Genomic DNA, 14549 nt, shown 5'->3' on the forward strand with positions numbered 1-14549 from the left:
AAAACCGTTTTCTAAATCAAATGGACCTCTATCAAATACATACAGGATATTAGTAAACAGATAAGATGATACAGTTGATACAAAATTGCAATCTCATACACGTTACTGAAATAGTACTTATCAGACTACAGATGCAAAAACATTCTTCTTTGTAACAATTTATCTACATTTTACCAAAGCGAAGCCATGAATATGGTAGGCTACTAAAGTACTATAATAGAAACGCCAATAGTAGAATTGATATAACATAAATACAACAATTCCTTATAAATTGCAACCAAGAATTGATGCAACTGAATGCCAAAAATCAACTGAACACAACTGATAGAGCAATGCCAAAAATGTCCTTGTTCCAATTCTACCTCGAAGTTCTAATTATGATTCTTTGCCAAACTGAGTGTACTGTATTATCAATATATTTTATCAACATTTAGTAGGATATAGGGGTGTGATGGTCTGTTCCCTAAAACAGCTTAATTTTTGGTTGCTTTGTTTCATCACTCTGTAGGTTGCTTAGAACTCAGGTTATAACTGATACTACAACTTTTTGTCCTCAAGAGTCTTTAAGCTCCCCCTGACAACTAGCAATGGACGTGGTTACATGTTCTGAAAGAATTAGAAATTTGTTACAGATACCAAGGCCAAATCCAGTGGAGGGGGGGGGGCTGGTTTGAGCTTCTTTTTTTGCTTTGTAATTTTCTTTGCGAATTTTTACTCCTAATAATTATTTCATTTCATTCTTTTTACTCCACTTGGTTTTTGCCCTTTATTTTCTTGCAAGCCTTTACAATAAAATTGGTGTACAACACCCAGGCGAAACGGTTCTGTGTTTTGTACATGGGTTCTTATTTTGTTTCTTGCTCGCCTCAATTTTTTCTTTAAGTGAAAATGAATCTGATCATTTGAATTCACTTATGCAGAATCTTTCACAACCAAATTTTCTTAAAAAGTTGAAAAAACCGGGATTTTCTAGCTTGCAAGCTCCAAGCTTAAGGAGTTTTTTAGAACTTTTGTTAAGACAGAAATAAAAGTTTTTCTGATGTTAGTTCTTTTAATTCCCCGAAATTTTTTAAGTATATATATATAATGTTTTTTTTCATCTTTTATCCTATTTTCTTCTATGTTTTAGCTTTTCAATATAGTTCTCCTTTCTTTCTACTGATTAAGGCTTCCAGACGTGAAGCCAATATATTTGGACATTTTTAAGTTTATTTTGCACTTCCTTGAATATTTTTAATAGAATAATAAGTGAAATAGCAATATGATCAAAGAAATAATTTACACAGAAAATTGTATTGTCACAGATAGCATAGTAGGCTATAGCAAACTATGGTTAGTTATGGGCTGGGTTGTTGTTAACAGTGACAAAAAAAATCACCCAAAGTAATGAAAGTAAAGATGTACTGAAAGTAATGAGACTGAAATCATACTAGAACATCAATCTAAAGTATCTCCCGCTTTTCTTTCTAATCAGCACAATCCCTATCATTTTTTAAAGTATCTCCCGCTTTCTTTCTTTTCTAATCAGCACAATCCCTATCATTTTTTGTATATGTTTTACTAGACACCATTTGAACATCAGAATTGGTTTCTCTATTGCTGATTTATGCAATTTGTTTTTGCTGTGTGATGCATATGTACATTCTTTTTGCTTTCTTAGGGGGCCCAAGATGTGGAACAGTCTCCATCCAAATCTTTAACGTTGGAGCTTGATATGTCCATTTTAAACTAATTCATTTGCAGATATGCTTTTCTACAGAGGCACCAATTGGGAAAGGGGGCATGACTCAGCATCATGGATTTCTGTTGTTGTTAAAGATTCCCTGACAAATTCATCAATTTTTCACATTCTTCTAATAAATTTTATTTTTTTTTCATTTTTGTAATCTTTTCCTCATATTAATTGTTGCAGAATTTACCCATCTCAAAGGTTTTTCTTCCAGAGTAAGTATATCTACAATTGAATTTTTGTATGTCCTTTTTCTTTTTCTGACCAGATAATCATTTCCTAGAACGAAAATTGGGAATAATAGCCATGAAGCATTAACTTCATCATTTTCATCTGCTGTAGATCTTACATGTTTATTCAAGGCAATATAGAATTATCCATCCCTCCTCCCCCACTTCTTAGGTCTATTTTATTAAAGCTACCTATTCTACATGCTGTATCTGAAGTGGTAGATTCTTGCTTACCCATAGAACAACTTCTCCCATACCTATGTTTTTGATAACTCAGTCTGAGTTTTCTTAACATGGGACTGCCCCCATCACTCAATTTTTTTCCGAAATATGTTTTTTTTTATTGGCGTGTTTCACCTAGACTGATTGATAGTGGTCCTTGTGGTGATCAACAAAGGTCCATGTAGAGGCAACAGTTACCAGTTCCATGGTACTAGCCACTGAAATTGGGCGGCAATGGTCTTTACTTAGCCCAGGGGCTGGGCATTTATAGCAAAACTGCAGTAATAGGAGTCTGCATAGTGGGTGGAGTTTTTAGCTGCTTGATTTGCCTCCAACAATCTGATGTTAAATCTTCAATTGCTTATTCTTCTGTAGCTCATATATTGTTCATCATCCTAGCTATGCTTATATCTGGCTACTATTCTAACACAAGACCAATTTTGATGATCCCTTCCACATTCTTTTAATAAATGTTGTTTTTTATTCATTTGTGTAATCTTTTCCTCATAATGCTTGGTGCAGAATTTGCCCATTCCCAAGCTTTTCCCTCCAAAGTAAATAAATCTACAATAGAATTTTCGTATATCCTTTTTCTTTTTCTAACCAGACAATCAGTTCCTAGAATAGAGATTGGGACTAATAACCGTGAAGTGTTAACTTCATCATTTTCATCTGTTGTTGATCTTACATGTTAAAGGCAATATAGAATTATCCATCCCCCCCCACTTCTTTGAGTTTTTGCCATCCACCCTAGATTTTGCAAAATATTATCTGTATTTTCATGGAAAAATCTGAAAAAAGCTGGTCTTGTCTCTAGATTTTGACAAATACACCCCACCCTCCTACAATATATTCGTGAATTGGGGCTACTGAAGGCTTTCATTTTCAGAATTGTCAATGTAAATAGACCAGGTGGTGAAAACAATCAAAATAATATCCCCCCCCCCCAAAAAAAAAACAAAAAACAATAGTACTAAGCACCAAGACAAAAATATGAATCATGCTTCTGATGCAAAATCACTGGCTAACTTTCCAAAAAAAAAAAAGAAGAAAAAAAAAAAAACAGAGAATAGCAGCTTGGCTAAAAAAAAATCTTTTCATTTCGATAAAACTTCTTTCTTGCAGCTGTTTGGTAGGTCTGACATAATTAGAATGAAAAAAAATTACATGATGCTGTAAAGTATATAAAAAAAATTATGCAGCCTAGAATACATAAAAGACAAATAAAATCTGCAAAAAATTGATATTACAGGGGTCAGTAATATCATGGAAAAAAAGGAGCTAAAAAGAGATTTGTTTTCCCCTTAAGTAGCTTGAATCTTACATCTTTAAGTCCTTGGCCCAAGAAAAACACATACACACACAAAGACAAAAAAAAACACTACTTTACTCCCAAAAAGGGTAAAAAAAACTTTTTCTTCCAAATGGCTCCAAAAGTCCCCAGGCCAAGAAGACCCTAATTTAGACATGACTTATTATAATTTGACAACTAGCCCCCCCCCCAAAAAAAAAGGCTAAAAACTTGGGTACTTGTTGGTTGTTGGAAACACACCCAAAAAGTGAAGTTAGGTTAATCCTAATGAAATATAACAAAATACAATGATAAAATAATACTTCAGAAACAAAATTATGGAAAACTAACCTAACCCAACCAAACATCCCAGGTATCCAACCAAAAAAAATAATAGTATAAAGCACCAAGATAGAAATATTAATCATGCTTCTGAAGTGAAATCACTTGCTAACTTTCCAAATAAAAGGAAAAAAAACAATAAAAAAAAAAACAGAGAATAGCAACTTGGCTAAAAAAAAATCTTTTTGTTTGGATAAAACTTCTTTCTTGCAGCTGTTTGGTAGGTCTGACATAATGCTGTAAAGTATATTAAAAAATTATGCAGCCTAGACTACATAAAAGACAAATAAAATCTGCAAAAATGGATATTACAGGGGTTGGTAATATCATGGAAAAAAGGGAGCTAAAAGACATTTTTTTTCCCTTATGTAACTTGAACCTTACATATGTAAGTCCTTGGCCCAAGAAAAACACATAGGCTACACACACAAAAACAAGAAAATACTGCTTTACCTCCCAAAAAGGGTAAAGAAGCTTTTTCTTCCAAATGGCTTCAGAAGTCCCCAGGCCAAGAAGACCCTAATTTAAACATGAACTATCATGATGGGACAACTAGCCCCCCCTCCCCCCCCCAAAAAAAAAAGTTAAAAAATTTGGGTACTTGGTGGTATTGAAACACACCAAGATAGTGAAGCAAGAATACTAATGAAATATAACAAAACACAATGATAAAATAATAAAACAGAATTATGGAAAACTAACATAACCTAGCCCGCACCAACCCCCCCCCCCCCTATGTGCAAATATATAGCCAAACATTACACAAGTCCAATGCATTCTGTCAGGTTAGGTTAAATTAAGACAGTAAATCCACTTTTGGTAATTTTTTGCATGTTCCTGTAGGCTATTTGAAATATTAAATGCTATTTATTTCTTGGCCAATGAAGTTTTGTCCATGCCTGTTTCAAAGATTCAGAATTTGAGAGCTTTTTATACATAGACTATTCAGTTAGCCTGGATAAACACCATTAGGGAAAAGGGGGCTATTTTTTAATTAAAAGTAGGCTACCTATTTGCCAAATTCAGATGGCAATCATATTGCAAATATATTCCAAATATGGGAGACTATCTAAAATGAAATCATTTTATTTCAAATAAAACAAAACTATAGTGGAATTAAGTAATGCAAAAAACTCAAAATTTGACAAGTTGAAAATCAAGCAGATTTATTAAATTTAGTGAGAAAAAATTTGGTACTTGTTTGTTAAACAGAACACACACAAGAAGTGAAGTTAGGTTAATCTTACTGAAATATACCAAAATATGGTGATAATATAATACTTTACAAACAAAATTATGGAAAGTACGACAAAGAATTATGGAAAGGAGACCGCACAGAACCCATTATATTAAATACCTAACTCCTAACCACCTCTACATATTAAATATTTAATTAAAAATATACATACATTGTAGTTTTTCTCCTCAAAATATGCAAATCATAACTGATTCCAGAGAGGCAAACAAGCTTTTGTCAGATCTTATACAGTAAAATTCTTGAGTGTGTTCCATTTAACAAACAAGTACCAACAATTTAATGGCTTGAAATCCTGTCCCAATAACAGGAATTGCATTTTCAAAAATAAAACATGTTAAAAAGAGACTAGAGGCGTCATCTGTGCAATCTACTAAGCCCTGACACCTTGCCAAGGCATATTTTATGCCCTGGTTCAATTCCTGAAAGTATCATCCACCTAGCTCAACTACTTTCTAATATAGCAAGTAACCCTTCAAATTGAACTTTGTCAATTTTTTATAGTGATTTAAGTATTAAAGTGTTGATTAGCTATTCAACATCTGACCATCTTACTCTTTTGCTCCACTACAAACGGATAGGGTAAAGTGAAGCAATGCACTATTAGGAATGAGATAAGTCAGCACTTGTCTTTATTAAAGTACCTTTATGATTTTCAGCAACTATTATTAACTTGTAAATAATAAAGAAAAAGGTGTCCCTTAAAGGTCTCAAATTGATTTTCCAAAGGAAGCAATTAGCCTGGCATATTTAGAAACAACATAAAAAGATCAGTCCAGGATTGTTTTCACCTAACAAAGCATGGTAATCAAGACAATGGCATCATTATATACTCCTTATTGTATGCTCTTCCAAACATCATGTTTTCTTTTCTGACAATGTACTTACCCCCTGAAAACCATATTTCATTGTTGCTGGGTTTTTTTCATTTCTAGCATAATAGGTTGCTTGTCCAGACTTGAAGAATTACAGTTTGTATTCCTGCAGTCTGGAATCTAACTCTGTGACTGTATCTAACTCTGTGAGTGTATAATTTACAATGAATCTTTTATATACTGATGCATTTTGTCCAGCTGATTATTTCTTATTAAATTAATTTAATAACAAGAGGCAGTATATGGAAAACTCATTGTATTAATACATGAGTAATATATATATATATATATATATATATATATATATATATATATATATATATATATATATATATATATATATATATATATATAATTCCATTTGAAATGATCTTAAAATGAGGATAATAATGGAAGGAAACATGATCAGTTAATCTGTTTAATAGAAATGTACTTCATAAAAAATAAGAATTCCTAGTTTTATGTACTCCTTGGGCTATATATGGAACCATAGGGGGGGGGGGGAGAATTTAAAAGTGAATTGATTATTGTATTTAGAAATAGCATAAAAAAAAGTAAGCAGTATGTTCACCTTGTCTCTATACCAGTCATGGGATCTAGCATATAGTTACCCTGATAACTTGGTAAATTTGTAACTGACAACATAATTTAGTTAGGATGAAAGTGAATGTATCACTTGATCCCTTTTTATCCTCTGTCACAGTTTAATAATTGCTTCAGGGGGATATTACATTTTGAGCCCTAAATTGGGCCCCAAAGTAAAACAATCTAAAGTAGGGTAGCCAAAAGTTTAAAAACATGCTTTAAAAAACTGTCTAGTGAGAAAATATTTTTGTTTGTATTTCATTCAGGGATGGTAATGATTATTTTGATTAGTCTTAACAGTAAAATATTATTTGAAAACAAATTTGTATGAATTCTAAAAAGAGCCTTAAGCCTCTCAAAAATGATTTCACTGTAAAACTAATGTTATTTTTTAGAGGTTTCTGGCTCTTTTTAAAAAGTTCTGCAAATTTATTTTACAATACCATTTTATTATTAAGGCTATAATGATAAAGATAGCTACTATTCCCTTAATCAGCTACAAATTGATTTTATTTTCATTAGCCAATTTATATAGAAGACCATTTTAAACCTTTGATTATTATGGTTGTTTTGAGCCCTTTTAGGACTCAGAATATAATTTTCCATAGAAGCAATTATTGAATTAGGCTATGAAAGTGCATAATAAAGCATCAACTGATCTATTCACTTTTAGTAGGCTATGTAATTGGCTTGAATATTTTAATTATATATACTACTCACAATTTTAAATATACTGATAGACAACAGTGGAGCCTAATCTTGGTCACAAATTTAAAGCTAGAATCTTAGAAAATGTTATCTAATTTTTACACAGGATTTTAAAGTTATAACAACATATCCTAACCACAGACACAGTCAACCTTGGGTAGATTTAATCTAAACTATTGAACCCAATACACATAAGGTGCAAGATTAGGAGCCTGCTGTGCATGTATAAAAAAGATACTTTTTAATCAGAATATCTGGCCAACATTAGCCTAGGCACTGGGCAAGTACTGGAGGTAAACAATCAGGCAGTGGTGTGCATTGTCAGAAAAGCAACCATAGGCTAATATTAGGATGGAAAGAGCATAAAGTAAGAAATCTAGGTCTAGTTTGACTACTTTCAGTTTAATGGCGCTTTTCCTTGACGGGAGTATAATCACTAAACTGAGACACAACAACTTAAAATTTAACCAATTAGAAAGCCTATAGGTTTATAGGTTATCTAGCCTCTATCCCATTAGTGATGGTTCACCAACCTCAGGATTTGTGCAAAAAAACACAGCTTCCTCGTCATTCAATGGGGATAGCTTCAATAACCAATCTTGTCCTAACTTTAAACATAGCGGACATGGGCCGCCATGCAAAGAATCGTCAAATTCCATAGCAATTTAAGCATCTCAGCTCATTTTCAAAATTACCGGGGAAATTTAATCAGCTTCTTCAAAACATTACACGAAAATGTTTTTAGATAGATTTCGCTCAAAGCCAATTTCGCACTGACTTTTTAACCTTCAGACTGATCTGTAGAAGCCCTGCGTCACACCCGCAGCGGCAAAAAAACAATGATGCTTGCGCATCAAAGAATAATGCTGCGCAAAAATAGAATCAAGCTGTATTCTTGCGTTTCGTTAAAGCGTACAATCGAGATTGTGTTGTTTGGATTATTTATAATGGAAGTTTCAGAGAAAAGATTGACAAACAAAGCTTAAGAGTGGTCAGGACTATACGATAAGAAGCTTCCTCGCCTAAAACTTCATCTCACCCTAAACTTTGTAATCAGAGCTATTCCTACGGTTTGTGGTTTCCGGGAAAAAGTTGGTTAAAGCGTTCCCATTCCGACTCAAATATAAGCCAGAAAAGCCGGATCAACATGAAATGTTAGATCAAAGTGGTCAATTTCCCAGCCATGGTGCTCCCAAGCCATGGCACCCGAGGAAACTGCCCGGTTGTCTAAATCCCCACCCCCTAGGCATGGCTGTGTTTTCAATGTTTGGGAGTCAATCAGCGATACTGACAATAAGGAAATCAGCGAAAGCATAAATGGTAAGGCTAATTTTGAAATTAATTTATCGTTTTATTTTCACTTTACTCTTAGCTACAAGATTTTTCCATAATCAACGATCGCTCATATTTTTTCAAAGGGCTATAAAAAATACTAAACATCTCACCCAACATTCAAAGGAAGTTTGTTCAACTAGTTAAAAGGTTTTATCCCAAATTAAACTAGAAATTTATCATATGAAGGCCAAGTTAATTTAGCTGAAGACTGCGTTACCAAAGGAATGAAAATATATTTAATCTATTGAAAATTTAATAGACGACGCACACAAAAATGTGGACAACATGTCCAGTATAAATTTTTTTGGCATAGTAAAAAAACACTTCTAAGTAACGCAAGCACAACTTGACCGCAGAGCGTCGCACCAACGCGTTGATATGAAGGAAGCTTAGACTAACAACCACTATTCAAATAGCCTATTTCAAAGACTCTTACTCTAACTGCTGCTTTGAGACTTTTTGAGAGCTTAAGTTAAGTTCAAAAATTGATTTTAGAATGAATTTAGCTTTTTAATTAAATATCAAAACATTTTTATTACTTCTTTTATTCTTCTTGAAGCATAGATCCACATACAAAAATTAGAATAGGGGGAAATGTCTGCTACCGTTTTTTATAATGAAACCTTTTTGCAAATTCAAATAGTAATTGAGATACTTTTTCATTGAAAAGAAAATAATTTTAGAACTTAAAAGTGTGGCTAATTACTCTGAAGGAAATATCCTCACTAAACAAAGTTTTGCCAAGATAATAAACTTATAAAGAAGAAATCATACATCCAATTATTTAGGTAGTTTCATATGGAATATAAGTTGCTGAGTCTTAACTTTACTACCATCGTTTTAAAAATGGCCGTTAGTTGATAATTGATTGATCGAGCCAAATTCATTTTTTGTCACAAAACTAAGATAAAATTGAAAAGGAAAACATGAAAAATGTAAATGTTTCTTCTGTGGGATGAAAAAGTTCCATTGGCATATTCAAAAAAGTTCTTCTTGAAAATGTATGTGATAATCCTCAAAATTTGTAGTTTGGCTATTAGGCTATGAACAATCCGGTATTTCCACATTCGTACATGTACTATCAGCAAATATTATGATTTGCTATTAGTATCTCCTGGTTGTTCCTTTTCCACACCATTATTGCTGATTATATCACTTTCTTAGTTAATATATGTGGTATAAAAAACTAATTTTTCGCATGAAGCATTAAACGGATAAAAAAAAACCTTTCTCATTATTTTATCAAAAGCAGACAATCTTATTATAAATATTTAGCAACTCCTCAGTAGGATGGACAAACGGAAGGGCTAATTCTGACCGATCCAATAGTGGCACTGACCTTACTTAATGATTCAGCGTCCAGCAATCTGATCATCTATAAAATCGATACTAGGTGATATTTTCAAATCGAAAGTCAATTTTTTCTTCCCTTCATGGTTACCTTTGCCTTGACAAGAAAGTAATTGAAAAATTATCCTTAACAGTGCTTTCCACTTATGTTCTGACTGATTGATTCCACATTCACGCGTGGTAGTAAAAGTCCTCGACTACCAATACTACCATGACTAACAACTCAATTTAGCGCCAAGCTGCCCGAGACCAAAACAGTTGCGCGCGCACTTCCTCCACCCCTACCTATTCAAAGCTTCACTCTTTACCCCCACATATAGTTTTTTTTACGATATTTCCCCATCCCATTCGGGGACAACCTGCTTTTCGTTTGGCTTTATATAGAAGGCGAAAATGCACAATCTCCGGTAATCTAATATCCTTCATCCATAAAAAAATGATCTTTTTCATCCTGACCTTTTTTTTCATTATAACACTCAAGTTAGGATTGTACAAGGCCGTACCCAGAAGGGGGGGTTTGACTCGTAAAAACGTAACAAAAATGGATATAAACAAATTTTGTAGGCATTTTTTGAGTTTTTTTTGCACCCTCCTCCCCCCCCCCCCGAAAAAAATCTTATAGTAAAACCCCCCTCCGAAAAAAAATCCTGGTTACGGCCTTGGGATTGTATAGCCTATTATTTTGACATACAATCCGCCAAAAAAATGCTTAAAATGTAAAACCTTCCCAGGTTTGTTAAGTCTAGCGATCAACTTTAATATCAAGGAACAAAATAAAGAAGAGCTTTACTCAACAGGTAAGAAAAAACCTACAAAAAATTCTCAGGAAATAAGGTCATTTTGATTTAGAAAAAAATATGACGATAGCCAGGTATTCTGGCAATACAATCGCAAGAAGCATTTTCAAATCAGAATTATGAAAAGGAAAAACTACATAATCATTCTCCGATATTATTCTCGATTATTGTATAATCGGAAAATCAATTGGAAAATGGAAGTTCTAGTGTCCTCTTTATGTGTCACAAGTGATCGAAGGGCAATTCGTGCGCCTAATTTTTTTTCCAAGTATTGTAAATTCTTTTAGTGAAAAAAAAAATCCTTTTTTCTAGCTAAATGTTCATATTTCTTATAATATTGAAAAAAAAACAACAACATCATAGCCAAGATTATAAGGGCTTATAGGTTATGTGGCAAGAGTAAACTCAAAATTATGAGGGATTATAAGGGCATTGAGGGGGGGGGATCCCATAAGACATAAATACTGGGCTTTTCAATATTGCTGAAAAATGTATACCTGAAAATTTGTATTGTGTGTTTAGAGAATTGAGGGGTTTGTCAGACAGGTGGATTGTAAGTTATGCCCTGTAGCCATCACCCCTGGGTCCTGGAGGGTTGTGTCAACCTTGGTTTGTTTTATATTTTGAACAAAATGACTGTCTTATAATTCTGATTGGATGAGCTAGGGGAAAGAGGGCGTGGGGAGGAGGGGTTGTTGGCCTACCTTAAACAGAATATTGAAAAAAAAAACAATTTGCCATTCACTGAAAATAGATTCTATTTTAATAGCATAATCACAAGAATTTTGATTGTGGCCAGTTGTTTTCTAAAGATAAAGCTCAGAAATGGTAAAATTACAATTTTATGATTGACTCATCAGTTTTTATAGGTAAAATCACCGAAAGTCAGCAAACCAAAAAATAATCACTATGTTTAGGGATAAATCACCAACGGAAGATACCTTGCCTTTTGATATTAGTAGATGATGATGTTTGGATGTGGCTGCATTATGATATAACTATTATTTTTATTTGCTTATCTCTGGCCAGATTTATAGCAGCATTTAAATTATTTACATTTGTACCTCGCTGGTTATTAAGAGAATAACACTCGTCTTCCCGAATAACTAAAAAAAAAACATAGTTCGAGTTCATACTCAAGTTTAAGTAGATATTCCTTTAACAAAACAATTTGACGAAGTTCACTAGATCTGAGGCAAATATTTAAAAAGAAAAAAAAAGTTAAAAAACGTTTTTTTTAATGAACTTTTTTTTATTGGCGTAATTTCGTCAAAATCCTGGGGGGAGGGGTATAGTTGGAGCCAATTGTCCCAAATCAAGTGAAAATGACAATGAAAAAAAATCATTCATATAGTACCATAAAGGCAAGTTTACTAAAGAAAACTGACCCGTTTCTCTGGATGCTTGAATTATGCAGGCTTACGATAGTTTTTGACAAGATTTTTGAAGAAACTAAATTTCAGCTGGGGTTAGCAAACTTGTGTGTGGGGGTCAAACTAGGATCTAAAGGGGGACGTTTTGTTAGGAAAGGATGAAGATTAAAGTATTGTCTGATTCAATCCTAGCTTACCAAGACTCGCTATCGATAATCCAACAACTACCTATACTACAAGAAGATACTATCCCTTAGTCTATCTTCGTCTTATTTTTATCCTTACGGTATCCGACATATCTCTAATTCGGAAGCCTTTACATCCAGACAAAAAAAACCGAATATTTCTGCTATTACCTTATAGACAGGGAGATACAACTGTACCATCCGTTCAATTTTTTTCTTGTTTTACCCAGATTGACAAGCTGCTTAGAGCCTCAAAATTAACAATATCGTCATAAAATGTACCAAAAGTTTTTTTTTCTGTTCAGCCAGCACTTGTAGTACTTAAAATAATTAACATCTTTATTATTTTATCCCTCCCCGTATCGACGACTTACTGAAGGAGCTTCAATGCTGCACAAGAGAAATTAAAAACGAAATATCTACTCAATTTACAAAATCTACGAAATATCTACGAAACAGCTTCTCCCTTCAGCCCACAGAGTATACTCTTTTCTCGACCTTTTTTTTTTTCTAAATACGGTCAATTGTGCAGACAAGCAGCAAAATTATTTTCAATAAATTGTTTTGTATTTGTGTATCTAGATATTAGAGCAAACATTAAGTAAACACAGAAGCAAAGGCTAATACAATCATCAAATGACTATACTGGTTTCACTCAGAAGTCGTAGGCAGCACAATAGTACTGTCTATCATAGGCAGCGCAATAGCACTGCTTAAGTAAAGAACGAAGTAGGTACAATGTACTATTTTTTTAACCAAGGCACTTCTTCTAGAAGGAGTTGTCGTAGAAGCTGCAAAAGAGTCTTGTTTGATAGGAAATCGAAAGTCCTAGTGCCCTTTCTAAGAGTCGAAAGTGATTAGACGGCACCCCTCCCTCCCTAATTGCATCATTCCCAAAAAACATCCAATCAAACATCCACCATCCTATGCTGTTCAGCATAGTTAATAGGTGCAGTAGCTATGTTTTGCCCCTCTACCTCCAAAGAAATAAAATTGTTGCAAGTGGTTGCTACTATTTTGTGTCTCTTGTACATCTCTTTGTTGGAAAGCTCTGGGCTTACCGCAGTTTAGTTTCAATACATAAAATGAAGAAAGGTAGAAGAAAACGTAATTTAATAGCCAAGTATTAACAGAAAAACAAAATAATGTCCAAAGATTAGAGAAAAGGAATCTTAGAGACAAAAAAAAACATTATTCTTTATCGCGAAGTCATAGACATTATAAACTCAATACCAAAACCCACCTGGGAATGAGATTAGATAACACTTTGTTTCAACAGGATTATCACAAGCAGAACTTCCGAACCTTGACATAAAAAACAAAATGAAATAAGGATAAAAAAGCTAAAAAATACAGTCAAAACCCTAAAACCGAATAAAAATCAATTAATGTCAGAAACTTAACATTTGGCATAACAGCATGGAGTAAGAGAACCGGAAGTAAAAATAGAAAAGAGGGGGGTTGTGCCCCCTATATTTTTAACCCCCCCCCCCCCCCCCGACTTAGAACGATATACCTTTTTGGGGATATTTTCATTGAAAAATTCGAATTCGATAAAAAATTCGAATAATTAAAAAAAATGAATAATTAAAAATATTCGCCCTTACCCCTAGGTTTTGTAAATGCATTTTGCCCTCCCTCCATACTTTCGTGAACTACAGAGAACACTTCAAAAACTTAAAAAAAAAAAAAAACCCTAGGCTGTTATTCCATTGTACTACTGTAAACAGATAACATTGAAAGCTTCTAATAAAACTATCGATCAAAACTTGTACTGCAAAAATGCATTACGTTTCAGTAATCAAAGTCATGTCCTCCAAATTATGAAAAATAAAAATTCACCACTTTCGGTTATTAACAAACCTAGGATATAAGCCATTTAAAAAAACATTTAGAAAACATAACCATAAGAAAACCATAAGAAAACAATCTTAATTTTGCCTAAAAACTGACTTTTTGAGCGATGCGGCCCAACCTAAAGTCTATACTTGTTCTCTATTCTTTACTAGCTCTCTACAATAGCCAAGATATTGGTAAGGAACAGGCAATGTCATGGAAATAAGGATCCCTGCTAACCTATGACTCTCACGACCCTTACCTGAGCAATACTGCCTTGAGTCCACCTCAGGCGTTGACCCTTTAAAGTGGATTAAACAAAAGAAACAAGTTTTTTTTAACTGAAAGTAATGAGCGACATTAAAACTTAAAACGAACAGAAATTATTCTGTATATGAAAGGGTTGTCCCCTCCTCAACGCCTCGATCTTTACGCT

At 33.5% G+C, this 14549-nt stretch overlaps 1 protein-coding gene across 1 annotated transcript in view; it reads right to left on the reverse strand.

Annotated features, from left to right (window-relative positions):
• Nucleotides 1-7917, reverse strand: part of LOC148939317 (uncharacterized) — a 19960-nt gene extending 12043 nt beyond the window's left edge. The window contains exon 1 of the mRNA XM_089106690.1: nucleotides 7771-7917. Within this exon, the coding sequence (XP_088962816.1) occupies nucleotides 7771-7896 (126 nt within the window). The 5' untranslated portion in view covers nucleotides 7897-7917. The remainder of the gene's footprint in view (nucleotides 1-7770) is intronic.
• Between the last annotated feature and the right edge of the window lie 6632 nt (nucleotides 7918-14549).

The sequence above is a fragment of the Artemia sp. Qi Xiang Cuo genome, chromosome 21 (assembly GCF_049724085.1).
Source record: "Artemia sp. Qi Xiang Cuo chromosome 21, ASM4972408v1, whole genome shotgun sequence".
In the NCBI taxonomy this organism is placed as follows: Eukaryota; Metazoa; Arthropoda; class Branchiopoda; order Anostraca; family Artemiidae; genus Artemia; species Artemia sp. Qi Xiang Cuo.